The 27,171-nt window shown below is 47.1% G+C and overlaps 1 protein-coding gene across 1 annotated transcript in view; it reads right to left on the bottom strand.

The window, feature by feature from the left end:
* Nucleotides 1–27,171, bottom strand: part of RYR3 (ryanodine receptor 3) — a 499,651-nt gene that overhangs the window by 164,491 nt on the left and 307,989 nt on the right. Inside the window, exons 27-35 of the mRNA XM_032856920.1 lie at nucleotides 26,952–27,126; nucleotides 19,248–19,456; nucleotides 17,446–17,621; nucleotides 16,296–16,332; nucleotides 14,699–14,862; nucleotides 11,644–11,809; nucleotides 5,248–5,334; nucleotides 4,608–4,834; nucleotides 2,164–2,959 (exon numbers count right to left, since the gene is read on the bottom strand). Of these exons, the coding sequence (XP_032712811.1) occupies nucleotides 2,164–2,959; nucleotides 4,608–4,834; nucleotides 5,248–5,334; nucleotides 11,644–11,809; nucleotides 14,699–14,862; nucleotides 16,296–16,332; nucleotides 17,446–17,621; nucleotides 19,248–19,456; nucleotides 26,952–27,126 (2,037 nt within the window). The remainder of the gene's footprint in view (nucleotides 1–2,163; nucleotides 2,960–4,607; nucleotides 4,835–5,247; nucleotides 5,335–11,643; nucleotides 11,810–14,698; nucleotides 14,863–16,295; nucleotides 16,333–17,445; nucleotides 17,622–19,247; nucleotides 19,457–26,951; nucleotides 27,127–27,171) is intronic.

The raw sequence follows: 27,171 nt of genomic DNA, 5'->3' as shown, positions 1-27,171 counted from the left end.
CAGACACTCTCCAGTCCATCTGGGCATAGACAGCAAAGCCCCTGATGGTGGTGTGTTCTTGTGTAGCAGGACAGTCTACGGCATATCCGCCCAGCTCTGCCTTGGCCAGGTGAACAAGGCCAGAGCACATGCCCATCACACTTGTGATTACAGTGACAACATTTAATTAGAAGGAATGTGTGCCAATGAAATACAAAATTTCAACCAAGTTGAATGACTAAGGAACATCTGTAAAAGATTTTTTTTTTTTTAAGATTTATTTAGGGGTACCTGGGTGACTCAGTGGGTTAAAGCCTCTGCCTTCAGCTCAGGTCATGATCTCAGGGTCCTGGGATCAAGCCCCACATTGGGCTCTCTGCTCAGCAGGGAGCCTGCTTTCCCCTCTCTCTCTACCTCTTGGCCTACTTATGATCTCTCTCTGTCAAATAAATAAAAGATGAAAAAAAAAAGATTTCTTTATTTATTTGAAGTGGGGTTGTGAGAGGGGAAGAGGGAGAAAGAGAAACTCAAGCAGACACTGTGCTGAGTGCACAGCCTGATGCAGGGCTCAATTTCACAACCCTGAGATCACGACCGGAGCTAAAACCAAGGGTCAGATGCTTAACTGACTGCATCAATCAGACACCCCAAGGCAAGTTGTATTTAAAAAAAAAAAAAAAAGACTAAACGTTGGATGTGAATTAGAGAACTACAAAAAAAAAAAAAAAGAAACTGGGGGGAAAGCATTAGAATTTAGAAGTATTCTCTGCTTGGGTTGCTTTCCGGTTACCTCTAAATCCACAGTCTATCCTAAAGATGCCTCAGCTGGCCATCAGGCACATCAAACTGAGTGTGACAGGTGTCACTGATGCAAAATGGAGGACTCTCCACACCAGTCAGGGACTCACATTAAAGATCAGGGCTTGGCTCCATATCAGAAGAGCACATTTGTATGTTTTAATAAAATTGTTGAAGGTATATATGTAAAATTTGTTATGCTTCTCCTCTAGATGCAATGTTTTCATCAAATGACCATCTATCTCCCAATCTCATCACACTGGGTAAGGGAGTGTCATTTGGAGATCATTATATGTTTTATGATAAGATACATTTCATATTGTATTTTACAATGACAAATCTGAATATTATGTTTTATTATATTATCATCCACATTTTACAAATTGGAAAGCTAAGGCTTTGGTAGACTATGGACTTGGCAAGCATAGAGAGCCAATAAGTGGCCAAGGGATGCCTGAGCCAGACTGACTTTGTGGAAGAGACTGTTCTGCTCTGTTCACATTCATTTCTCTTTTCTCAGTGCTCACAAGACAAAAGTGATCATCTTCAACGCATCACCGACGCTAGCTTATATTTGGTGAGACTATGCTTAGGAAATGTTGAGGTTTCCTGGATGATGACAAGGGCGCAGCTCTAGGTGAGCATGATTCTTCTCCTTAGCTCAGAGGGCAGTTGACCTGAATGCCAGTGCAATGGGTCCCCACAGTCTTGGTGATCAGAACATGGCAACACATGAGAGCAGGTGGGGAGTGTGGCCACCCTATGAGCCAGTTCCTCTGGCCTGTTCCACAGCCAAAGGCTCCTCCTCCTCTCCAGACAGATCTCACCAACGAGCCATTTAGTCCTAAAGGTGAGATGTAAGATCAGGGCCAATCCATCACTAGTTCCATAAAAACAATTTTAAAGCACTTGCCTTGGGACGCCTGGGTGGCACAGTTGGTTGGGTGTCTGAGTCTTGATTTTGGCTCAGGTCCTGATCTCAGGGTTCTGGGATGGAGCCCCATGTCAGTCTCCATGCTTAGTGTGGAGTCTGCTTGGGTTTCTCGCTCTCTCTCCTTCTGCTCTCCATCTCCCATGCTCACTTGCACTCCCCCTCCCAAATAAGTAAATAAATCTTAAAAATAAAGCACATATCTTATGGGTAAGTGTTAGTATTTTTCTTTTGACCTAGGGAGGACATTTCATGTTAGAAATAAGCATGAGTGCTTGCTTCGGCAGCACATATACTAAAATCAGAAATAAGCATGAACAGAGAACGCTTTCTTTCAGCATCTGTGCTACACCCCAGGTTTAGGCCGATGCCCTGAGTCCCAGCCTGAACTCCCAACTGCACTGTCACCTTCCCCAGCTCTTTTCAAGGGCGGGAACTTGGCTGTCCTGAGTTACCTGCAGCTTGACGGATTCAGGCAGTCGGGTCTGCAGCAAGCCTTTGACGGGAGCCTCCTTGCCAGCCTTTTCCCCAGCCTCCACTGCCTTCTCCTCCACCTGAGTCACTTCCTCCTTCTCTGCTCTGTCCTCCGTCTCCACACCGTGCTCCCCAAACACAGAGGGATCGATCAGGAGGAGGATCTGCCGGACATCATCGTCATCGAACACCCCCATGACCAGCAGGGTCCCGATGAGTTTCAGCACAGGCACGAACTGGAACTCCACAGACCCGCCCACAGGGTCGCGGATGTGAGCCCCGCTGCGCTGCACCGCCTCCGTCAGCATGCTCAGCGCCTTTGTCTTGAGAATCTCCAAGGGGATCTCAGGGCTCTGCTTCTGGTGCTCCTCGCCGGTCACAACAAAGCAAGGGGTGGAGAACCTGAACCCGGGCTTAAGGCACGTTCTCAGGCCCACCCCCGGCAGCCCGTGCCTCTTGGACTCGTCCGGGTACAGGCGGATTTTCCTGGTGGCGCTGGTGATGGGAATGATGTACTCGTTCTTCATCATTAGCTTCCTCTCCTTAGCGTTGGCGAGGTGGATGCTGATGAGGAGGTCGTAGAACCCGGAGCGAAGGAGGCCAGGGAGGTACTTGTTATCGATGGCGTAGAAGAGCTGGGAGAGGTCCACGTGGCCGCACAGGGCGTAGGCCACCCGGCTGTTTCCCAGGGCGCACACAGCGCTGTAGAGTCGAAGCGTGTGGTAATGGAACTGCATCAGGTCCTCCTGCTCACACAGCTCCAGAATGTCCACACACCTGCGTGGGGACAAGCAGTCAACCACTCATCGGGGAGAAGAACATGCAGGGTTTCAGGGGAGTACTTCTTTTTGAATCCCCAGGGATCACAGCAGACTCAATAGGGCCAGTGGGGATACAAGGATGGAGGAGTTTCTACCCCACTTTCCCTTGCAGGTTATCATTTCTCAGTTCTGGTCCATATCCCAGTTCTTGATAATCCTCCTTCTCTAACTACAAGGATCTCAAAAGTCTGAAAGACTTAAAGACCTGGTTTTCCAAATAGGAAAGTCCTCTTTCTCAAGGGAAATCTCCCCACTGAAAGACTGAGAAACATTCAGGTATGTAATAGAGGTGCCCCAGTCCTCTTTTTTTTTTTTTTTTTAAAGATTTTATTTATTTATTTGACAGAGATCACAAGTAGGCAGAGAGGCAGGCAAAAAGAGAGAGAGAGGAGGAAACAGGCTCCCCACTGAGCAGATAGCCTGATGCAGGGCTCGATTCCAGGACCCTGGGATCATGACCTGAGCCGAAAACAGAGGCTTTAACCCACTGATCCACCCAGGCATCTCCAGTCTTCTTATGTGTGGGTGTAAGGGGGACTTCTGTTTTCTGACAGAAGAGCTCCTCAGAAGACGGAGCTGAAGCCCTCTGCCCATCTGCCTCCTACCCCATCTGTCTCGTCCCCAGTCTACCCTCATCCACAGGGCTTTCCCTACCCTGGAAACAAACACACCTGCACTCTCGTTCAGACAGAAAACAGTCTCCCACCTGAGTTTAGGTGGCATCAATTCACTTTCTCCTTCCTGACCTTAGAAGCCTCTTTAGAAGTCCTTGGGTTGCTCCCTCATCATGGAGACCATAGTCTCTGCTCCCTGCTCAGGTTTCTGTTTTGTCTTTCTCCTCGTCATGGGTCTGAGGATCCCCTGCAATTAGTTTACTTGGCCGCACCCCTGTCTTTTCCCACTCCTGCCCTCCACTAGTCTGTCTCGCCAGTTCATGACCCAGTAGAATACTTAAATGAGATGTGTGCAGGTGTCAAATCCTTCCACCTTCCATTACTTTGTTTTTCATCCAACAGATCAAGGGATGATAATATGTTAACAATAAAATTCATTTAATTCTTACTACATACAGCAACGCTACACAATTTCATTTGTTTCTCCCAGCAGTCCTTTGGGTGGTCATTTATTTTACCATATCATGAGGAACTGGAGTTAAGTTCTGTGAGTAATTTACCCAAGGCTACAAGGCCAGAAAGTGAGAGTGTTGGGGTGTAACGTAGACGATAATCAAGAGTACCCCTTAGCAGGAGGATCCCAGGAGCCCATTCCTGGCTAAGTAAGCGAGGCATGCCTCATTTTCCCCATTCTTGTTGGTAATGACATAGATTTCAGGGTCACATTGGATTTTTTAATTAAAGGGATGGAAACGTTCCTGACTGCAGGCCCTTGGAGCCATGGTGAAGACCTGGAGCAGGCATATCGTAGAGAATATCCTGTTGTTTCTAAGTGAAGAATCCAAGTGAGGAAGGGAGAGAGAAGTTGAAGCTTCTGGAAGTCCATGGACTGAGCAGGGCCTGTGGCCCATGAGGATGGCGCTCCTTCCCTTCCCTCGCTGCCTACCAGGCCTACCAGGCCTACCGCCTCCTTTGGGGCCCCTCTGCTACCTGTTCTCCTCGGGGATGTGGAGGGCCATCATCTGCAGGGGCTCCAGGCACTGCACGGCCCAGCCGTGGCGCTCGCTCACGCGCTCCGTCTCCACCTTCAGGAAGCTGCTGGGCATGCGGCTCCAGAGCACGGGCTGGATGGTCTGGACATCCAGCCGAGGCGGACACTGTGGAACTGGGTTCTTCTCTTCGCTCTTAAAGATGGCCGCCGACAGGGGCATTGCATTCTGGGGCAAGGCAGAAAGGCGTTGAGAGGGAAACGCCTGTGCACTACAGAGGTGCTCCGTTCCTGGATAATGCAACCTGGCCCATGATCCCCAGTATGGTTAGTATAATCTACAGAGAGATGAACCCCAAGACCTCTAAGGGTTTACCAGTCCAATTCAGGCCTGGCACAATAGGCTATTTTAGCATCAATTAATTCTTTGGGCACCCAGTAGAAATGTGAGAAAGGAAAATGGGAATCTACCCTCTGTCAAGAATTTCATAGGCAAGTACAAGGGCCTGGTCAGTGGGGTGGGTTGGGAGGTGGTGTATGAGAAGGCATTCCCCTGTTTCATGAAGACTAGGATTTTTTTCCCCTAATGGTCAACACTGCCTTATGTTATCATAGTCATTGGATAAGGGGGAAGATCAATACCTTCAGCTTCCCAAGTTCAAACTGAAACAAGGAAGTGCTCGTGGGCTGTAGGAAAACCGCTGGAAACACTTTGGTATTGGGCTCCACCTGGAAACCAAAACAGACTGAGAATTTAAAAAACCCCAGATGGCTAAGTCACTGAGGGTTTTAATCAACACCCCCTTTCTAACCTTAGCTGAAAGAGGACAGCTGGCCAGTAGATCCTTCTCCCTGCTCAGAAATTCTGAGACCCAGTGCGTACCAGTAGTGACGGTCACCGCACCCCACCTTAGTCACTCTCTCACTTGGGACTGAATCATCTCACATTCTTTCATTTTCTCTGTTAACTGCAGCCAACAGCTTTCTCCAGGGCTTGGGGGGAAGGTCACATGTGGGGAGCTACCAATGTGCCCCCAAAGGCAATGGCTGTTAGTGGTCAGGGAACCATGTGATGTCCTGGCTCTTCACAGAGCATGGAGACGCCTGGCACGCAGGAAACCCCGAGTGCCAGGCATTTCCTGCGTGCCATTATTCACCACTACTACCGGCAGAAAGTGAACATGGAGGGTCGTGCAAGGACTTCAGTGTCATTTCGGAAGGCAAACAGACGTTGATCAAACGAGCCCAAGGGATGTCTTATGACCAGGTTTCTCAACCTCAGCACTGTTGACATTTTTGGCTGCATAACTCCCTGTTCTAAGGGGTGTCCTGGGCATTGCAGGATATTTTGCGCCATCCCTGGCCCACACCCAGAAGATGTCAGTAGTACTTTCCACCCCCACCATCAAGACAGCTAAAACAAAGTCTCTGAAGATTGCCACATGTCCCGTAGAGGGAAAATCACCCCTGGTTGAGAACTGCTGGTTTACAGACAGGTGTTTCCCTGGAATAACATAAGGCAGCTCTGCTTCCAGAGCCTGTCTACTTTTCTTTCTTTCTTTTTTTTTTTTTTTAAAGATTTTATTTACTTATTTGAGAGAAAGAGAGATAGTGAGAGAGGAAAAGGTCAGAGGGAGAAGCAGACTCCCCGAGGAGCTGGGAGACTGATGTGGGATTAGATGCCGGGACTCTGGGATCATGACCTGAGCCAAAGGCAGTGGCTTAACCAACTGAGCCACCCAGGTGCCCAAGCCTGTCTCCTTTTCTTAAAACCTCTTCGTTTTACTTGGATCCTCTGGACTTCTCTCCACCCTCCTTCCCACTCTTGATTCTAGCTCCTACATTAAATAGTGTGGGATTCACTGACTGTCTTGCAGCTGTCACTTGCATGAAGGGTGTGGTTTTATATATGATAGCGGGGACTCCATTTATCACTTGCCTACTGGGATGTAGGGGCTCAGACTAGGAAGACCATGGAAGAAGCAAAGGGATTTTAATTCTACCAACCAAAGTCCTTTGCCTTCAAGTCAATTCAGACATTAGGAAATTCTTGCAAGTCTCTTGCAGTTAGGGGATGGTGGATAGCATGAACATATCCTAAGGTGGTCCCCAGGGAGCCACTCTCTTGTACAGCCCCCTCCCCTAGAACCTGTGTCTTGTTTCTAGCAAATAGGATATAGCAAAGGTATAGAAATTGTTACTCCCTTGGTTTGGCTACAGTATAAAAGACTGTATGTCAGCAGACTACAGAGAGGGTTCTCTACCTGGCTGTGGAGAAGGTAGCTACCCTGTTGTAACAGGGCCTGTGAAAGGCCACGTGAGGGGAAATTTCAGGGGGTATCATGGGATTGAGGATGTCCCTGGCTGCAGCCATCAAAAAATGGAGGCTGAAACCTACAAACGCAAGCAACTGAATTCTGCTAACAACCACATGAGCTCAGAAAAGGACCTTGAGCTTTGGAAAAGGATGCAGCCTGGCTGACATCTTGCTTATAGCCTTATGAAACGGAGTCAAGGTCCCAGCGGGGCTGTGTCTCCACTCCAGACCCATGGAAACTGTAGATCATCAGGGTGTGCTATTTTAAGTCACTACCTTGGTCATTCCTTACATAGTAATAGAAAATGAGTAAAGAGGTTTCTTTTGGTCAGAGTATTTGGTTACAGGCCTCCTTTTAATAACGCATTTCTTCAATGCCTTTAGACCTAAGGTTTATAAAAACACACATTTTCATGGCTGTAAGTGACTTACAAGACTACGTGGTCTAGTGCTATAACTCGCTCATGATGAAACAGGTCGTCAGACTGGTTAAAGCAGACTTGCGCTCAGCACACAGTTAAATCTCCCGATACGGAGGGGCTCGTGTGCTAAGTATAAACACTCGGTTTATGTCTAATGCTTCAGGTATCCATGGATCATATGAAGGCATAAATGCCCATGAAACCCAAATGTGGTGATGGGGCTTTTAGAACTGCCTGGCAATGTCTGAAATAAGCTTTGTAAAGGACATTTAATGAGTAGTGATTTAGTACCTATTATCTACCCCCTTTGTGCCAGACCTTGAGTTTGCAGCAGGGAGAGACAGAAATAGGACATTTTGATTCAATACATCCTACGTTGGCCCCGATTTCTCAGAAATCTGATACGTGACATCCAGAAGAACTAGCGATGCTCAAGTCATTGTAAGTTTCAGGAAGCAGAGCTCTGGTGGCTGGGACGTTTCATATGGACCAGCAAGAAGTCCACAAATCTGATCTCATGGGGACAAAAAATGCATTAAAGCCCAAAGGTTTTTTATGCTGAATGAAGTCACACTAGTACTGGGACCTACAGGCTAAAGAGGGTGGTGTGTTTTCAGTTCCCTCAGGACTGGTCCCTACAAACTTCATAAACCACTCAGCCAAATGCTAGGGCCTTCCGCAAACTCCCTGGCAAAGCGGAGGGGCTTTGAAAGCATTAGATGCCCGGGGGTGAGTTTATTTCTACCATGCCCAGTATATTCCCACCATGATGAACAATGGAACTTTATCTTCAACCACTTAAAAAAGAAGAACACACAAGTGTGGGCTTACGATAGGTGTAGAGGAGGATAAAAATGGCAGCTGGGGTGTAAAAACAGAATCCTCGGTGGCCTTCTTGACCTCCGGGGTTATTCCTGGGATTGTCTATGGTATGTGGCAAAAGGAATTCTGTAGATAGAAGTAAGGCTCCTAGCCAGTTGACCTTAAAATGGAGAGATTATCCTAATCACAGGAACCCTTACAAAGCAGGTGTTCTCTCTTGTTGGGGCAGAAGGTGAAGTCAGATTGATTAAAGAATGAGAAGAGCACCTGCTCTCGTCGGCGTTGAAGATCGAAGGGGCCACTTGAGAAGGCATGTGGGCACCTCCGGGAGCAGAGAGATAAGGCAAGGAAAAAGGCAGGCAAGGAAAAACAGACCTCAAGCCACAGCCTGCAACCACACTGGATCCTGACAACAACCTGAATGGGCTTGGAATACATTCCTCCCAGAGCCTCCAGAGGGAGGAGTTTGGCCCCGTGGATGTCTTGATTTTGGCCTGGTGAGAACCTGAGTGAAGATCCCAAACGTCCAGGGCTGTGAAATAACAAATGTATTGGTTTTAAGCTGCTAATTTTGTGGTAAATTTTTAAGCAGCAAGTAAGACACGGAAATGGTGGCCTCCCAGCCAGGCTGGCTAGTCTGGCAACAAATACGTCACATGCGCGTCCTGGGTGCCACGTTCCAGTTCAGGTACAGGGTTGGCTACTGACCAGAGCGCTGGCCTCTGGATGGGGAACTTCCGTTGTCATGTGTGCAGGGACCTAGATCTGAGTCTGCCGGGAAGTGCCGTGGGGTTTTTCCCTTTTGTATTTAAGGTACCTTTTTCTCACCGGCTGATCTCTTTTGTCTTGGCAATAATAGACTATTTTGATCACCTGTGAAGGTCAGGGCACAGGAACTGGCCTGAATTGAAAGCTAACCCCTCTCGTCAATTGGAGCCTTGTAGCGGGCTCTGTCCTCAGAGCACTGTGGCCAGGGTGGCCAAGAACCGAGGAGGAGCTCTTCAACACACATTTTATTTCTCATTTCTCCCATGATTACATTAAGTGCGACAGAAAAAGCTTTCAAATTGCATGGCTGTTATTTAACGGGGTGGGTGAGGGGGGGATGTTCTAGCAACGCCATCTGAGAGAATCCTCCACTCATTATTTTGGTTACTGGTCTTCCTGAATAGAAAGCCAGCATATAAATATTGCTGCCCTGCTCCTCTTGAGATAATTGAAAAATGAAAATGGCCACAGTTGCAGAATAACGATCACCTCACGGCTGGGGGGACCAGCTGCGCCGCTAGACAGGGCAGGGTCTCACCTGGAATGGCAAGGGGGGCTGGCCGGGTGTGAGCCTCCTCCTGGGGGTTCCTGTGCTGAGCCCTGGCACCCTCCAATCCCCTTCAATGGTGCCCCTGAGCAGAGACGGCAGGATTTACACGCACGCAGTGGTGGGAGGCATCTCAGGTCTGTCAGTGCCAGCGTGCCGCTCAGAGACTACAGTGGACCAGCCCCATGTCACCCAGCAGCTGCCCTGAAAGCCGGGTGCAAACAGCCACAGTGCCCTGCCCCCTGTTGTGACATTTCCTCAACAGCACGGGCTCTTCCCGGAGGCAAGCGTCTCTGCAGCTGCCAAGGCCCTGGATTCTTTCTTTCTTTCTTTCTTCAGTCAGGGCCCTCCGAAGCCTGGCTGGCCTTCTGAGTTATTAGATGCTTCAGAGCTCTCTGCGGCTTGGGGAGGGCCTTTCAGTCAAACTCATTTCAAAAGTTAATGGGAAAAAGCTAATGGATTCCGAAGGACAGCAGTAATGTATATAAGCATATTCTCGGGGGCTCGGGGGCGGAATCATGAGAAAGTACTAAAGACCAGTAGTTTACTTTCGGCTGTGAAGCCTGGTTTCCGCAAAGGTCTCCTGCTGGGTGCGGCCAGTTGGGCCCCCTGTGGCTGGACCAGGTGCCACTCTTTCCTGGGGTGATGGGGAGGGGCTGGAGAGGCGGCATCTACCCCCATGCGGGCACGATGTACCCGGACCCCAGGAAGGGTTTGGTCCATCTGTTCTTGGTCACCAAACAATTCAAATTTGGGGCTGCTACTTTACCTCTCCCCTCTAGATGCCATCTCTCCAACCACAGGCCAGACAAAGGCTGCCAAGAGGCTTTTCGGCTGGAGGCTGGACATGGGGCTAACTGTAGAACCTGGGGTTTTGTCCATTTACACAGTACTGGGATGCTTTTTATCTACTGGAGTTAGCTAAGCTGCCTTTAACGCTACGAGTTACTGTTCTGGTCAGAAACCTCCAAGCGCTCCTCAATTCCCATCAATACCTCCTTATCTTTCCAGATGAATTTCTCACCACTAACCAGAGAGGCCCCTACTAGGCTGGCCATTGTTCCTCAAATATACCCTGTGCTTCTTTATTTCCATGAGGAACGAAGATACCTCCTGTGCCATTCTTTCAACCTTAGTATACTTCCCCTTGCTCTCATGGAAGAATTCTTTTTTTGCTTCAAAATCAAGGCTTCTCTGTAACGAACATTTCCCTGACCACTCTCGATGGAGCTGAGCTCTTTCCTCTCTGAACCCAGATGACACTTTCCATGTATCTCCATTCTACCCTGGGAGTGTCAAGAAAGTTTAACATAGAAATTTAATTCTTTAATTTAGCCTTTTCCAGATGTGCTTTGTAGAACTCAAGACTTAAAGAAAACTACTATTGTTAAAGTTAAAAAAAAATACTATTCTTGGTTAAGTATTAAGAGAAATGCTTGGTTTCTTTCTAAAGTATTTTTTAAAGTTCTCCTGTGCAAATGTTCATTGCCAGCGTCAGAAAGAGGATATAACATGTGGCATTTCCCAAGTTCACCTGGCCATCAAGCCTGAAAATCCTGCCTCAAAGAGTAAACCTTCTTGTGGTTAATGATGAGTGAACTTACATGTATGTAATTGACGGTTTTCCCAAGTAGTTCTATCAGAGCTCATAGTCAATGAAACAGAGAAACATATCATTTATATAAATGCATTTTTAAAAGATCCTGTAAGGAATTCATAAGGAATGAGAATCACCTTTTTGCCAAAGGAATGCACCTTGGCACATTAGTCATTTTTTATGAGTCTCTATTTTGAGCACAGAAGTTTCTTAAAGCAAGGAGTATCTCTGCTCACATTTTAGAACTTGCATCCTGTATGGTACAGGTAACATGAAAGCTGCCTAAGAAATGTTCACAGAATAAATCAATCACTTTTCAGAGACCATCACAAAAAGAAAAGACTTCTTATCTGATCAATCAATAAATAACAACACTTTCCCCCATTTTCTCTTTGTAAAAATGAAGTCATTTTTGTTCTTGTTTCTTTTCCTCGATGGCTTATGAACCACGTGGGCTCATCAACCCCCCAGGCTGGGTGGGAATGCTGAACCTGGAAAATGAGGAGCACAGCCGTAAACACACAGGCTGGGGACACTGCTGGCTCGAACCCAGAGCCACCCTTACCTGGTAGCAGGTGCCGAGTTCTCTCCCATTGGCGGAAAAAGACAACATGCCCATTGCCAGATCCACGAGGCAGCCGATCTCCAGGTCCACGTTGCTTCGACTTGATCTTTGGGAAGTGGCCACAATATCCCCACCCCAGACCATGTAGCAGTTGCTGCGTTTCACACTAGAAGCCAAAGAGAGGAAGAGGCACAGAATCCGGACTGGGATGGTATACGGTCAAGGCCCAAGGAAATGCCCCGGAAACCTTCTGATGAAGTTTTCCAGTCAGCCCCCAACAATTTTTTTCTTAAATAAATTCATCCAGCTTCAACCCAGTTTTCTCGGGCATGACCACTCAATTCAGGGATGTGGCAATCTAGCAAGATACTTTCATCCAAAGAACATACTGTTCAGGTACCTGTCTCCTGGCTCTGTGTCAGTTCCCCTTTTGGAAAGAGATCATGGGCATGGTTGTATTCCCACCTCAGAGACAGGACATGGAGGTACAGAGAGGACAGCCACCATAGGCTGTTTTATACAGGGATTCGGCATAAAAGACAGGAACAAAAATCTGCATCAGGGAAAAAGGCTGTAATATCCTTGAAAACTCAGGCCCCCATCCTGAGGATGGCAGGCTTGGACACACTTGCAAAGTAGGTCACAAGTGGTCTCTAAGGCCCAACTACCTCCTTGACCCACACAACCTGGCCCTCCCCTGGGATTTCTGCTCCCTGCACTCTTCAGTAACTAGTAACAGCTAGGGTGCGTTTCTCAGCTGGCTGTCTCCCTCTCCCCACAACGTAAACTCCATTATAGGTATTCATATTTAAAAGCCAAGAGCAAACCCAAACAGTCACGGAGTCTCCAAAGCCTGATTCCTCAACTGAAGACTGCAAATCCCGGCTGGGCTTTGGAGAAGTGGCATGGGGGCAGAGGTGATTCTTAGAGCCCGCCGCCATGACTGTGGGCAAGAGAGAGACAATCTGGTTCCCTCCTAAGGCTTTAATGCAGCTTCAACATCCTAAAGTCAATCAGATTTGACCTCAGAAAGTTAAAGGTTTGATTAGAATTCTCCAAGGTTCTTTCTAGCTCTCAATGTATAAAACCTCCCCCCTCCCCACCCTGAGACAAGAAATGTGCTTTGTAAGCCTATGTTCACCTCCTTTCCCACTCTCTCCTTTGGGGTACCAGTTGGGCTACTTTCTCAGTATGAATGCCCCTCAGGCCGGGCTGGTGCAAAATGCCCCTTCCAAAGAGTAACAGCCACTGCTAGATTGCCATAAAGGTTAAACTGTTAGCCACACTATTCCTGACTTTCAGTAATGAGAGTACTAGGTCCATGGATGCCTACTGTCGAATTCAATTCCTAAAATCGAAGCTGTGGGAATGGAAAGTGCCATGCTTTAGTCATGTTTTAAAGATCCAAATTTGAAATGCCTCCAAACATCTGAAAATCGATCCTGTATTTATTTCTTATTATGAGAGACAAAGAACTACGAATTACTGAGTACCTCCTACCTCCTGGGTCTTGTTCTAGATGCTAACATGTCGGTTTTCAAAATAAATGTGATCCGATAAATGCTCCAATAAATCAACTAATCTGACTGGTCTGGTGGAGCCAGCAAACTCGAGCAATAAACCCAGTTGGGATAGACACAGCTATCTTTGGTTCTTCTGGCTAAAGAGCAAAGTCTTTTGACTGCTTTTGCCTGCTTCCTTTCTAACCCAACAAGACCCGGGATGTTGTTTATAGCATCTATTCTGGGTCTTGCAATAAGACTTTCAGGAGTGGTAATAAGAGTAATGCTTATTCAGTGCCTGGGTCAAGGCACTATTTCAGGCATTTTTCTATGCATTATCTCATTTAATCCTAATATCACTCTAGGAGACTGGATCTATCATCCTTATTTTTTTTTTAAAGATTTTATTTATTTATTTGACAGAGATCACAAGTAGGCAGAGGCAGGCAGAGAGAGGGGAAAGCAGGCTCCCTGCTGAGCAGAGAGCCCCATGCGGGGCTCAATCCCAGGACCCTGGGATCATGACCCGAGCCGAAGGTAGAGGCCTATATCATCCTCATTTTCTAGATGAGTAAACTGAGGCCCAGAAAGGTTAAGTGGTCCAAAGTCCCACCTTTTGTAAGTTCTGGAACCCAGTTTAAAACCCAGGCAGTTTGCTTCTAGAGTCTGTTCTTCACCACCTGCCCACAGTGGTCCCACATGACACAGCGGTGCTTGGGGACCTCTTTGGCCACCAGTCTTTGATGAGCCAGGAACATTGAAAGGACATCAGCTGCAAAACGTTCCTGAATTTGTAGGGATAAAGACCAGCTTGGGAGACAACTTATTACACTAGAAAACATGTCTGTTTGGGAAATACTCTCTTAAGTCTCACTTGGATGGACACAAAGCCTGGTCTCCTGGGTCTCTTTGGGGCACAGCTGGCCAGAGATTCTTTCTCTGGTGGCAATCCCCTCCCAACCTCTTCCCAACTCAGTGGACCAGTGGGAAGCCATGGGTATACCTAAAATATGCTTTCCCACAAGATCGCTAATTTCTATCAGTGGTTATTATTCATGAGTCTGCTGTCTCTCTTTTATGTTTCTTTATGCCCTTAGACACCTTATATCCTTAGAATGAGGAGTTTGGAGTCGATGAGTGGCTATGTGATGTGGTTCATCTTTTCATTTCTTCTGAATTAACTTCTTTCAGGCACCCAGGGATATTTCTCTGTCTCATTTTGATGTTGTCAAAACTGGGGCTTACCCAGAACTCAGAGAGATGTGTCTGAGAGGGAGCACAGTGTCCTAATTGTCCATTAGCCTCTCCCACCCATGGGTCATGTTTTACACATGTGATGAAATTAGCCTAGATTTTCACTAATAACATTTCTGCCACCGTACTCCCTGTTTGGTGAGGGATTCTTAAACCTGTGCCTCACTTTTCCTTTTTCATAGAAATGGGGATGTTTCCTTCTTTCGGGGTATTGGGTGGAAGGAGAAATAAGACAGCTGGGGGGTGGGAGGAAGTGAGGAGCCTGGTGGCTGACCCCGCCCACTGGGAGACCCCCTTACCTTTCATGGACCCGGCCTCTTTCATCCCCTAGAGTGACAGTCACTGTGCAGTTTTTATTCAGGTCGAACTTTTCACTGTATAAGTGATAGTCTGGTGTCACCCATCCAACCCAAACGCAGGAGGGGTCCTGTCCAGCAAAGATGCGGATTGCATAGTAGCACTGCTGGGGAGAGACCACAGAAGGAAGTGAATGGTCCCCAGCTGCGGAGTGGGGAAATTGACAGAAACAGTACAGAAGCCCACTTGGCTCTCTTTCATCAACAAGTACACACAGCTCTAGAGCCGAACGGTGCTGCACCCCAGACTTAGGATGGGCTGACTAGAGAATCTGGCTTCCTTATTCTTCCCTTTTCTATGGTGCATTAACACTGAGACAATCGAGCACTTAATCTATCACCGTTTGCGCCCAGAGATGCTACTGATGAGATCAGGGGAGCTGCCGTTCAGAATGGTCAGGACAGAACCCTCACCCTCTCCTAGGCACAGACGGCCCTTGTCCTCAGAGACAGGACAGGGGGACTCCTGCTATACTTTCCACTTCTATAGGGAAGTACAAAGTGTTTGTGTTGTTGTTTTTTGAAAGTCATGAAAAAGACACTGCAAAAGAAAAAGCCCACATTGTCTGTGGCTTGGGGGCAGGCTGTGTTGAGAACTGCAGTTCTTGGCGGGCGTTGTTACGATCTGTGCGGTGTCCCACCATGCCATGCTAAATAGCTAAAGCACTTGACCTCAGGGACCACTTCACCGTTTTCTTTATGAAATTGAGCATATCTATTCTCAATGAAGTTACTTTTATGTGTAGTCTGTTGTGTTTTGTTGATTAGGAGATGAGAGTCAGCCGGACAAACTGGGGCTTGAATCTTGCCACTGGCAGCTGTTAATTGTATGACCTTGGACAGGTCATTTGTCCTGTGTTTCAGAGGGCGTCCTATTGTCCATCTCATAGCAACAATGTTATTCCTGATCATGGTTAACCCACCACCTGGGGATTACAGGATAACTTTATAGAAGGGGTGACATGCATTTCTTCCAAAGCCTTTTTTTGGGGGGGGGGTAATTAAAGAAGAATGAGAGAAAGAAAGAAATTAGCAAGTATTGCTTTCTGCCTATTGTCCAGCTAGAGAAAAGGGACAAAAATCAGCTTCCATCATCTGGGCTCTTCCTTGCGCCTGCTTCTCACTTGATTGCTTTCAACATCATTCCTGGCACTGCTCAGAGAGATGGGAGAGTTGATTCATAGAAGTTTACATAAAAGAACAAACAAAAGGACTCTATGAAAGAGCCTCCCCCCGCACTCCCCGTTCATTTCAATCAGAAAGGCAGAGCTGGTCCCTGTTGCCCAATGGGCACAAGTACACAATGGTGCCCAATTAGGAGCTCCAGGTGGAACTTCTGCTTTGTACTGAATGACTGTCTTCCTTTTCCCCATTTGAGAAATGTCGGAGATGTGTTCTGGAAGCATCAAGATGGATATTAAAAGACACAGTAATTGGCAATTAAACAGGATCTCTAGACAGATCTTTGCTGTAAGGGGCATATTACCAGGCACAACAAAGAATCAAATAATTAAAACCGTAATTGAGCACATTTACTTACCGTTGTCGTATGAGAGAGTATTTCTTGCATCTGCTTCCTGGGGCAGGGGTTGGGGGGGGGGAGATAACCCATGTTTTAGTTATTCAGCTGTAAAGAGATTTCCATAACTCTGACAGGCAGTTGATCTACCTTTAATGACAAAGGCAAGTTTAGAAAATGATTTCCTATACATGAGCGATCCCAACTGGTCTCGGGCATTTGTAATCTGTTACCACAAGTCAAAGTTCTGACTTCCCACTCCTGTCTCTCAGCCCAGCTGGTAAGTCAGAGCTAGGGGGAGGGAGGGGAGATTGAAATCATGTGGGCAGGGACATCTCTGAATACCCCGTCCTGTTCTTTCAAGCAGCTGCACTTGCTTAAAACCATGTACAAAGGGAAAATCTAGAGGAAATCTGGATAAGACAGCTCCAGAGGGGCAGACATACATCAACAATTAGAAATAGACATTAAAGGAAAAGGGGCCTGGGTAGCGGTGGTCATTAAGCATCTGCCTTTGGCTCAGGTCATGATACTAGGGTCCTGGGATCGAGCCCTACATCGGGATCCCCACTCAGCAGGAAGCCTGCTTCTCCTTCTCCCACTCCCTCTGCTTGTGTTCCCTCTCTGTCTCTCACTGTCAAATAAATAAATAAGATCTTAAAAAAAAAAAAAAAGAAATAGACATTAAAGAAAGACATCGAGGAACATATTCCTTATCAGGAAAGGAAGAAATCCGGCTTGGACACTGGCCACAGTTACACAAAGAAGGCAGTATTTGCTTCGAGAGGCTTTGATTTCACACAAAGGCAACAACAATTGTACCCTCATATGCACTTATATTCCTTTTCCTCCAGAAACATAAGATTTGTAGCCTGCAAGGAGCCTGAGGACCCAGAGGGCTCAAGAAGAGCAGAAAGTTTTCCACTAGACATGACCCTGTTTGGCTTGACCTGTCTGCTAACTATGAATTGCACCAATACCCACTCCATGCCTGTGTACGCACACATGCACACACATACATTCCCGTTTCTTTACCTGACCAAAAGCAGAGAGAACCTGACCCACTTGTGCTCCGGCAAAGCAAGAAACAGAGAGGAAAAGCCAACTTTACAGAACACAGGAGGAACACCTGTGAGAGTGGTGCGGGGATGGGGACAGGGCTTGCCCTCACCTTTTCTGGAAAGCTTCACTGTCCAGGCAGGGGCTGTGGCTGAAGGAGGAGTGGCACTCGACGGGCATGCTCAGGCGGCAGTAGATCATGCTGGCATTACTATTCTGTGTGCCAAACGTCTTGTGGGTCACCTTGAGGCATGGAGGACTGTCCATGGTGCCATCGATCCTCACGACCTGGAAACATCATGGGTCCTTACTTGATACACCTGGGCACCTGCCTTGACCTTGTCCCTCCTTCCCTCATTGCTATTCCATGTGTCATGGCTTTCTGTGAACTCTAAAAGTCGTCACCAATGATAGCCAAACTGTTCCTCTCACTATTACTTGGATCCTGCTCCACAGAAAATAACAGATCTGTCTCTGGCCGAAGAAATGAGAGATTTCAGAACCTGCCCACTGGGTTTTCTGCAAGATCAAGGGTGGAGAAAAGGTGTAACAGAGAGGGTGGTATTTGGATGACACCGTCTGTCATCTGCTGACAATGACCTTTCAGGTCAGGAAGCGAGTGGCTAAAGGAGAAAGTGTTTCCACAGACTTCCATTGTCAGTGGGCAAAAGACTATTTAAGGAAAAAGACCACAGAAAGCCCAAAGCTCTAGGAAAGACATACGGTACCCTCGAAGAGGTCATCTCCCACCTGGCACATTTCCCAGCCCCACCCCAGTCACAGCCTGAGGGTTGAGGGACCTCTAAATACTGGGGAAATTCCCAGTACCAGGGCACAACATTGCAAGGGCTGGGGCTGGAGGAGGAAAGAGCAAAGCTGGGTTTTTTAAAATGTCTGTGTGTATGGTGGAGGAGGGGGAGGGGAAATGAAGTAAGACTTATACTAATTTTCTTATGGTCTAAGTAACTCCCTACATTCTTAGAGAACAGTTCTTATCCTGAGGTCTCTGAGTGTCCTTACCTATTTTTTTTTTGTGATGTTTATATTTTTCTAACAGGGTCTCCAGATTCCATCAGTTTGTCAAAGGGGTTCCTGACCTCAAAAGTTTATGAGCCAGCTTTCTCAAGTGCTGACCAGGTAAGAATTATACATAGAAGTCTCTACTATTTAAGACTGTGGGAAAAAGGAGAGGACTAAGAGGTGGTGCTTGTTGGATTTGCACTGGAAGGTGAGTTAAGGAACTTATGGTCATGTGGAAGCAAGCCACTGGGTCTCATGCTTTAAGGGAGGGGATCTGCCTGACTTTCCATTAGCAGCCCCCCCCCCCCCCGCCGCCCTCCATGAACAAAACCATGGTGGGCACTGGAAAATAGTGGTAAGCAGATGTAGAACCAGCACACATATCAGGCTCCTTACAATTTCCTCCAGCTCCCTCCTACAAGATGAGGGTATCATAATCAACTGCTACATGTCAGCTTAAAACGTTGGACGTGGTCCTGCAGAAATATATAGGACCTAAAAGACATCGTGTAATGAGCAAAGAATTAGGTCTGGGACATATCATCTTGAGTACAGGTACTGAAATTTTTCAGGAAAGCAACACGTAAGGTCTTTGGACACTACTCGTATGGCCACAGCAGAACAGAAACATCTGGAGGAAATGCAGTGACCCAAAGGCCCAGGGACTGATCTGCAAGGATGTCTCGGCATGGTGGGTGCCATCTGCAAGGTGCCCCTGAGCTGCCACAGTAAACGTGCCCACAATGACAGCTCGGAGGGCCAGCGAGGCGCTGGCTGGGAGGCAGCCTGGGCACGGACTTTGGTATACAGCTGCCTGTTGACAGGAGCATTAGCAGGAGCTTAGCGCCTTGGCCCACCTGCCCTGCCAGGGCCATCCACGACGTGTAACATTACCTCTATATGGGGATGATCCTTTGGCACGTTGACAAACGTCGGGAGGCGCTTGCTGAACCACATCGCAACGTCCCGGTTCATGTTGACAGCAAAAGGCTCAAAGCCCTCTTGGAGGCCACACATGGTATAAAACTTGAAGGTGCTGGCATCCATCCCGAGATTCATGCGGCCGATCTGAGACAATCCCAGAGAGCAGATGGGCACAAAGCCTGCACAAGGGTTAAGAGAGCCTGCTTCAGCCCCCAGGACCATTCCAGGAAGCTGTGAGCAAGTCAGACCTTGGCTTTCTTCACAGCTCTGGGTCCAGGAGGAAAGAGGGGACATGTTCCTTTGTCTGGCACACAGATGCTGCAGGAGATCACACGGAATCTAAGGCTGCCATTGGTGTCTGGGGAAAAGACCTGACTTCGGTTCAACATGATTTGGCGGAGAAACAATCATCTAACCGAGATTATTCTTTGGGTATAAATACGTATCAGCTGGAAAAGTAAGAGGATAAGTAAAATTCTTTATCTATGTTTCATTAAAATTGACATTAGGCCCTGGGAAATTTTAAAACACTGCCAAGAACAACACAAGGAGCCTAAAAGAGGACTTGGTACAAACAGCCCAATGTCTCGGCATCTTCCCCGGCGAAATGGGTGATCTAAGGTTCTTCCCGTCTTGAGTCTGATTCTGAATGTGCACTCTGCTGGTTTACAAAATACAGTTTACAAACTGCCAGTCCACTAGCCTGCTGTTGTGGGCCCCACCCAAGCAGGAGGGGAGATTCCCCAGCAGAAGCCGTGGGCAGTTCCTCCTCCCCTCCTACACTTACGGTCTCTTTCCAAGCTTACTCCCGATTCTCATCATATTAACAATCTGCCATGCAGAATATTCCAGAGCAGAACCTCAAACTGCTTGCCGTTCTTGTCTGTGGGATATTTATAAATCTTAATGGTGGACTGACAGGTCGACAGAGCTGGGAAAGCACTAATTATGGGGTGGCGGTGCGGGAGGAAGGCGTAGGGAGAGTACTTGGAAGGGGAGGAGGGCTCGGAGGCCAGTGGCTAAAGCAGGGCTAGAGCCAGCACAAACTAAACTGGTGTCACTCCTAAGACAGGAGTGTTTATTTAAGCGGAAATATAAAGGCTCACTTCAGGAGCATTTACATTCAACCGTAAGAGCTTTCGTTGGTAGAAACCAGGGACAGAATCCACTCTTCCTAGAGGCAGTGCTGACATGCCATGGCCTGAGGCACAAAGTTTCAATGTAGATGAATCACAGAACTTAAAAGCAAATCACTCACAGGCTAAGTTGGTTGCTTTCGGAAACTGTCCACTCATTTAGGACGCTATCTGAGACCATTTGGTATCATCTCAAGTAGTAGAGCTTTAATGCAATGCTAGCACAATGAGGGTGATGATCATGCAGTAGCCTCCACTCAGGGGTGCTGAGGGCTGAGAGTAGGGGGTGGCCCGGCCCTCGGGCAGGTGGATGGACAGCTCAGATAAGCACCTCATCATGCAACCTCCAGAGTGGCACTATGTGTCTGGCAGTTTTGTGCCAGGGACCGTGATAGAGGAAACCATCTCCTTTCTGCAGATGTCGATTTTTTGTAAGTAAGGGACCCTTGGAAATCAGATTCCAGGGTGGAATGAGCATTGCTTCTTAGCAATATTTCTTGGGTTCCCATTGGGACAGAGGAATATGCACTAGGAAAAGATGTCAAGGAAGAAAATTATCCTGATCCCAAGGAACTTCTACATAAAGGGACAAAAACAGAATAGTGAGGAATGAATGTTCTGCTGGAAGGCTTCGCTACTCCCAGGACCGCATTTAGGTCTCTGCTAAAGTGGGTTAACACAACCCAGAAAACTGCTACCGTAGTAGCTGTAACTTGGAGCCAAGATCACAAAGCAGGGTCACCCTTATATGAGCAGAGAAAGGACATCTTAGGAATACTGGTCTTCTCCTGTCTTCTTCTCTATTGACTTGGGTGGTGGAATGCATGAGCAGGAGACACAAAAGCCCGACTTGTGAATAACTCAGGTCACATCAATAACTTCCTAGTCACAGACCACCAGGCGGTGTAAGACACACGTGGAAAAAAAAACCAGGTAATGTGTGTGGGATATCCTTTTTCTAAGGGACTTGGGCTCCTCTTCATTCCTAAGCTACCACCAAAGCAAACAGCACTTCACTTAGGACAGAACTGAAGACTTGAGGAGCTAATGGACCTGACCAAGGTCATGAGAAGGGCAAGTAACAAAATGGGACAAGATCCCACATCCTCTGACTCACAGACCCCCTGCCAGTCAGTGTGCAAGAGAAGGGGTGAATGTTCCAGGGGATGAATGCCCCAGCTTTAAATAGCGGTCACGTCCCTGGCAGAGGACTACACTCATCAGAGTCAAGTACTATCCCTACAGGACAGCAGCCCTCGCTGCAGGGGAGAGTGGAGCAGAGCCTGAGAGAAGGCACAGCTGCACCAGTCACAGATGGGACAGCCATGGGGGAAAGACTGTCGGACACCTCCGGGGACCGAGTGGGCACAGACGGGACAGCTCAGTAAAACAGCTGAAAAGAAGCTAGATGCAAAGCCTGGCTCAGGAAAGAGAAAACCAAGAAAGGACCAAGAGCAAAGATAAATCCTTCTAAGATACCTTCACTTTCTCCCAGGGAAGACCACTTGATACCTAGATACATTGAATCAGCAGCTCCCTCCAGCTAGTTGAGAGACTGTAGCTCATGATCTTTCCCTCTCTAAAAGTCCTTTCTTTGAGGCATTAAAATTTCATGTAACTTTCTAACCGATAGATAAGGGTGGGGTCGGGGGGACAATAATGATAAACCACATCCGCTAACATTTATCAAGTACGTTCTAGGTGTCGGGCACTGGGCTTAGTGCTCTGCAGATCTGGATCATTGTTATGCCCATGTTACAGAACAGGAAACTGAGGCTTAGCAAGCTGAATTTGCTCAAGGTCTGTCCCCTGGTAAACATGCAGAGCCAGCCTGTGAAGAAGGCTGTCAGAGAAGCAGGCCAGAGCAAGCAATGGGGACTAAGGCCAGGATGCTTGCTTTCTAATTCTTACCTACCACGACTTGCTTTGTGAGTTTTTCTTCACTTTCCCTAAGTGTTATGTCCTTGACCAGTTTGCCTCCAGATAAAGCAGTGGGAGGCCCACAAACACAAAGGCCCCTTAGATGAAAAGGGCTACTTCTCAAGTGGCCACATAGCTTCCTGGAATAAATCTGGATAAAAAGATCCATTTGGTAAGGTCACACGGCATTAGAGTGAGCAATGACTCTCATAAACAAGGGTTTGCACTTTGCACACAACTCAGTTAACCCTGGCTTCAAATGAAACTGGAAAAGTAAGAGGACAGAAAAATAAAGGGGAAAAGAAATGCCCTTCTCTATATGCAGCCTATAAGGTACAATAAGCTGACATTATTTTTAAAGATTCATTTATTTACCTGAAAGAGAAAGAGAGAAAGAGAGAGAAAATGAGCAGGAGGGGCAAAGGGTTAAGGAGAGAATCCCAAGCAGACTTCATGCTGAGCATGGAGCCTGATGCAGGGCTTGATTCCGTGATCCTGAGATCACAACCCCACCCAAACCAAGAGTCAGACGCTCCACTGACCGCACCACCCAGAAGGCCCAGTATGCTGACATTTCTGAAGAGGTTTCTGGAGGAAATTCGCAAATAGCATTATCTTGAACTAAGATGCAAGGAGAGCTCCTGTTTCAAGAGAGGATGGCAAGAGCACAGGCATTTAAATCCCACAGAGGACTCCAGGTTCTGCTCAATCTTGTCTCACAAGGCCCCTTGACTAGTTCTGTGATTAGGAAGAGGGAGAGCCAGGAGTGCCATCTTTTTCTAACTCAGGAGCTCAGGGGGAAAAAGAAACAAAAACTGGTTCCCTAGAAGATCTAAATCAGGGACCTTTTGTTAATCCATTTCAAGCTGCGGAAAGACTCGAGAGCAGCTCATACCGGTAAAGGAACAACTGTGATCTTGGAGACCAGTGATTAGAGGAGTGCTTGGGACTTTCCTGGGAGTTTCTGAGAGTCTCACTCCAGTAGCATGTGCTGTCCCCACGCATTTCCTTCTCTCAGTAAGCCTCAGGAAGGTGGCTTTCAGAGGCAGCATGTAGGTTGTCACGAGCCTTGTAGCCAATGCTAGAAACCAGGGGTGGTGTGCCTCTGCTCCAGCCGCTTTCGAGAATGGTGGGGGACCCCCGGCACCTGTGTGGTATGCTTGCAGATGGCAGTGACAGCTCCTGTAGGTATGTTTCCTCTGCCACCTATGGGGGTGCTGCCAGCAGAGCTGGGGGAATCTGTGAAATCCTGCTGAGCCCCCAGAAGAAGCAGTGGGGAGGCCGTCCCTGCAGACACCAAAGCTACGCCAGAGCAGTTTCTCTCCCGGGGCAGTGCTTGGCAGAGAAGTCACACGGGAGAAAGCCGTGCTCCCACGTCACGTTCTGAGGTCTAACAGGGCGTTCAGAATTGTATCTCCCTTTCCTTTAAGTGGAATAAAAGAGAAGACTAATAGCAAAGGTTTCATCAGCGAAGCTTCTGAGCTTCCAGAAGCTATGAGATGACAACACAGAGAACTGTGATGATCCAGGCCGGAGATATGAGTAGGGAACAATGATTAGGACAATCCTAATGAGGCAGAAAAGGGGTATCAGCTATGATACAGAAGAGGATAGAGACAACCATTTATAAATAACCCAGAGGCAAACAGTCCTGCATTGGAATGCCTGTCCCTACTCCCTCCCCCGAAAGGACTAGAAACTTCCCACCAGCACCAATCCCATTGAGGAAATGGCCTGAATCCAGGCTGAGATGCTGGCCACCAGAACACAAGCCCAAGGGGGATTCTGCTTTGTGGGGGCTACTGTGTACAAAATGCTTTATTTCAACATCTGCTTTTCATAACAGCTCAAGGCAAGAATTGTTGTCTCTTTCCACCTTATGCAGAGAGCCAGAGCTAGAGGGCTATTCTAGGCCTCCAGGCTATTGTTACCAAAGAATGGCATGCTGACTTCCTTTCAATTGTCCTGCAGACTCCTGAGCCATCACAGAATGGAAAGAGCCTTCCAGTTATCTTGTCTCTGTATTATTAAAGTGCAATACAATATTACAGCATAATATGTTAACACCATATGGTACAATTCCATTATAAAACAGCTCACTAATAATAGACTTTGTTATTCTGAAGGTCAGATCGTGTCCCCATACACAGAAGGTCTAGCAGGCAGTTCTTTCATTACAACACAGATGATCTTGAAAAGCAAAGTTACCGTAAAACATCCCTCTTCTTTATAGCATTCTGCTCAAACCCTACAATAGCTCCCATGTCCCAGAGTCAAGGCCAAGGGTGCATGGCCCAAGTTTGACAACACAAATTTCTTGAATGAAAAGACTGAGTCTTGGTATTCAAGGCTGTCACCTGCACCTTCCCTATCTTCACAGCCTTGTCTTCCATAAATTCCATAGACAAATCTCCCAGACTCTCACACCCTTTCCTGCCATTTTCCGATTCTACACTATTACTCACACTACTCAGACACTATTATTCTTACTGTAGTTATATACTCAGACGGGAATACCCTGCTTCTTAGAGGTGAACTTCTCGGAGTCTTTATCTCACATTCAGTTTCAAGCCTGTATTTCTAGAATTTCCTATCTGTCTTCCTCATTTGCCATTTCTAATCTACTACTTTGTGTTAGGAGTTCTCTTTTCATATTTGTGAGTCATGTAATTTTACAATGAGAAAACGAGCCCCCTCACACTGTTACTGCTTGCGTTTATATATACTTTGGACCACTGTTTCTCACGCTTTAATGTGCAAACCACTGGAGTTCAGCAGTGTGGCATGGGGGCCTGAGATCCTGCATTTCTTATGCTTGGGCCACACTTTGAGCAGCAAGGCTTTGGACTTCACAAAGTTCTTATAATTCTGCGCCACATACAAGATTCTTAGCCCTTCCTTCTGTGAGACCAAAGACTCCTAGAGAAGTAACCTCCCCTGGTTCCTACACAGCGGGGCCAGGAGAAGGTCACTGGTCCTTGGACTGCTTTTCCCCTAGGGAGCTACTTTTCTTAGGGATGGGCCTCAATCTTCTAGTCCTTCCTTCTCTTCCTGGCCTTAAGATGAGAGTGCTGTGTGTGGTGGGTACTTGGAAGACAGCGGTTTCCTAAGCTCAGTGTCAGATGAGACCTTCTATGCTGCCCTTCTGTCCTACACATTTCCTCTGCTGTGCCTCTGAGTGACACAGAGGTCATTCTCTCTGCTGGCAACGTCTTTCCCACAGGTCTCCGAGACCAGGATTCTTTCTTTAAAACCTTGCTTTTAAACCTTTGCAGAAGGCACGAAAATATGACCCCATCTAGCTTCAGTCATTTTGTCTTTCTAGGAAAAGACACTGACTTGCAACCTCTCTATTTCCCCAAACATGTGGCTTTAAAGTTCTCTTAGAGTACAGTGAGGTATGGATAACAGGTGCCCATAAAAGTCATGAAAGGGATTTATCAAGTTTAAAACTCTGTAAGTAAAGAATATTTACGTTATTCTACGTTCAGTTACATATATTTCTGCTGCTTTTGCTTAAGTAGTTTTACTTTTTTAGCTTTCTAAATGAAAATGGTTTCTTTTTGTGAAGTTTCAGAAATTTAGAGCTAACAGGAGCCCTGATCATTCACGGAGGGAGAGATGAGGTTAAGCAAAGTCAACCCAAGATGTCACAGGTGGAGAGGGTTAGAAGCAGGGGGAGAGCTCAGGTCACCCAACCCGGAGCACCCTCTTGCCTTCTCAACTACTCCACCTCATCCTCGTCTATAAAGAAGAGAGAGTGGGCCAGCACCAATCAAAGAGGTGTACGTACAGTGCGTATTAAGTCATTGCCTTAGAACTTTCTAACAGAGAAGGATGTTGGAACTTGTATGGTCCATCCTCTAATTTTCTGGTATAGATGAAGAAAGTGAAACCCAGAGAGGTCAAGCCAAGAGTCTCTAGGAGTCACAGAGCTTGTCAGGAGTGAGTCAGCTGACTCACAGTGTAGTGCTCCTTAACTCCTATGCGCGGCCAACCACGTTGGTATGTGATGTAGTTATGCGGACAGGGAAATGAGAAGTACCAATGTCCCCTCAGTGTAGCCAGAGGCAATGGCCCGACTGCCATCTATTCAGGGCCATTAATGAGTGCAACTGTGCTTGGCTTTCCAGCATGTCTGAATTCAAAATAAATTATATTTCATCCAAGGAACAGCGAAGTCGAACTTTCGTGTCTGAGTGGTTCTCACCAAAGCATCAAGTTCAATTACACAAACAAGCCAAATGACATTTCAAATCAGAATAAAAGGATAATTCTTTAATTCATTGACTTTTCTATTCTCCCAGGGCCTAAGTCCATGTGCAATTACCATTTCCTCTGTAACACTGGGAAACTTTAACACGCCAACGTGCAGGGCTGGGAATCCGAGGAGAGCTTCTTAAGCTATCTGAAAGTTCACAAGTTGCATTTATGCTGTCCGTACCAAATATCACCATGATTTGTCTGGACTCTTCAAAAATGATAGTATACCACCAGATTTTCAAATGTGCAAAGGATGGTTCATCTTGAGTAAGGAGGTAGATGAGCTCACCCAGCTCTCCCTGGAATTTCCCTCAACTCAGAGCTGGAATGCAGTGGGGGAAGGTGGGAAATTTACCATTCTCAATTTCGTAATCAGCGAAGGCAAGTTCAGAGCCTTTGTTGGTGATCAGCAGCTCGCCATTCAGTGTGAAGATCATCGAAGCATCATCCAGGTTAATCATACATCCAACCACGTCTCCTGGCTGCCACGTACGTCCAAAATACCCACTGCCTTGATGCCACCGCTGGCCCTAGGAAACAAGACCGCAGGGTTAGAGGACTGGAGGTCTCAAAAA

This window comes from Lontra canadensis, unplaced genomic scaffold (genome assembly GCF_010015895.1).
Source record: "Lontra canadensis isolate GAN:19392208 unplaced genomic scaffold, GSC_riverotter_1.0 scaffold12, whole genome shotgun sequence".
Taxonomy (NCBI): domain Eukaryota; kingdom Metazoa; phylum Chordata; class Mammalia; order Carnivora; family Mustelidae; genus Lontra; species Lontra canadensis.
The sequence above is the reverse complement of the archived record's forward strand: the minus strand, read 5'-3'. Positions and strand labels throughout refer to the sequence as shown.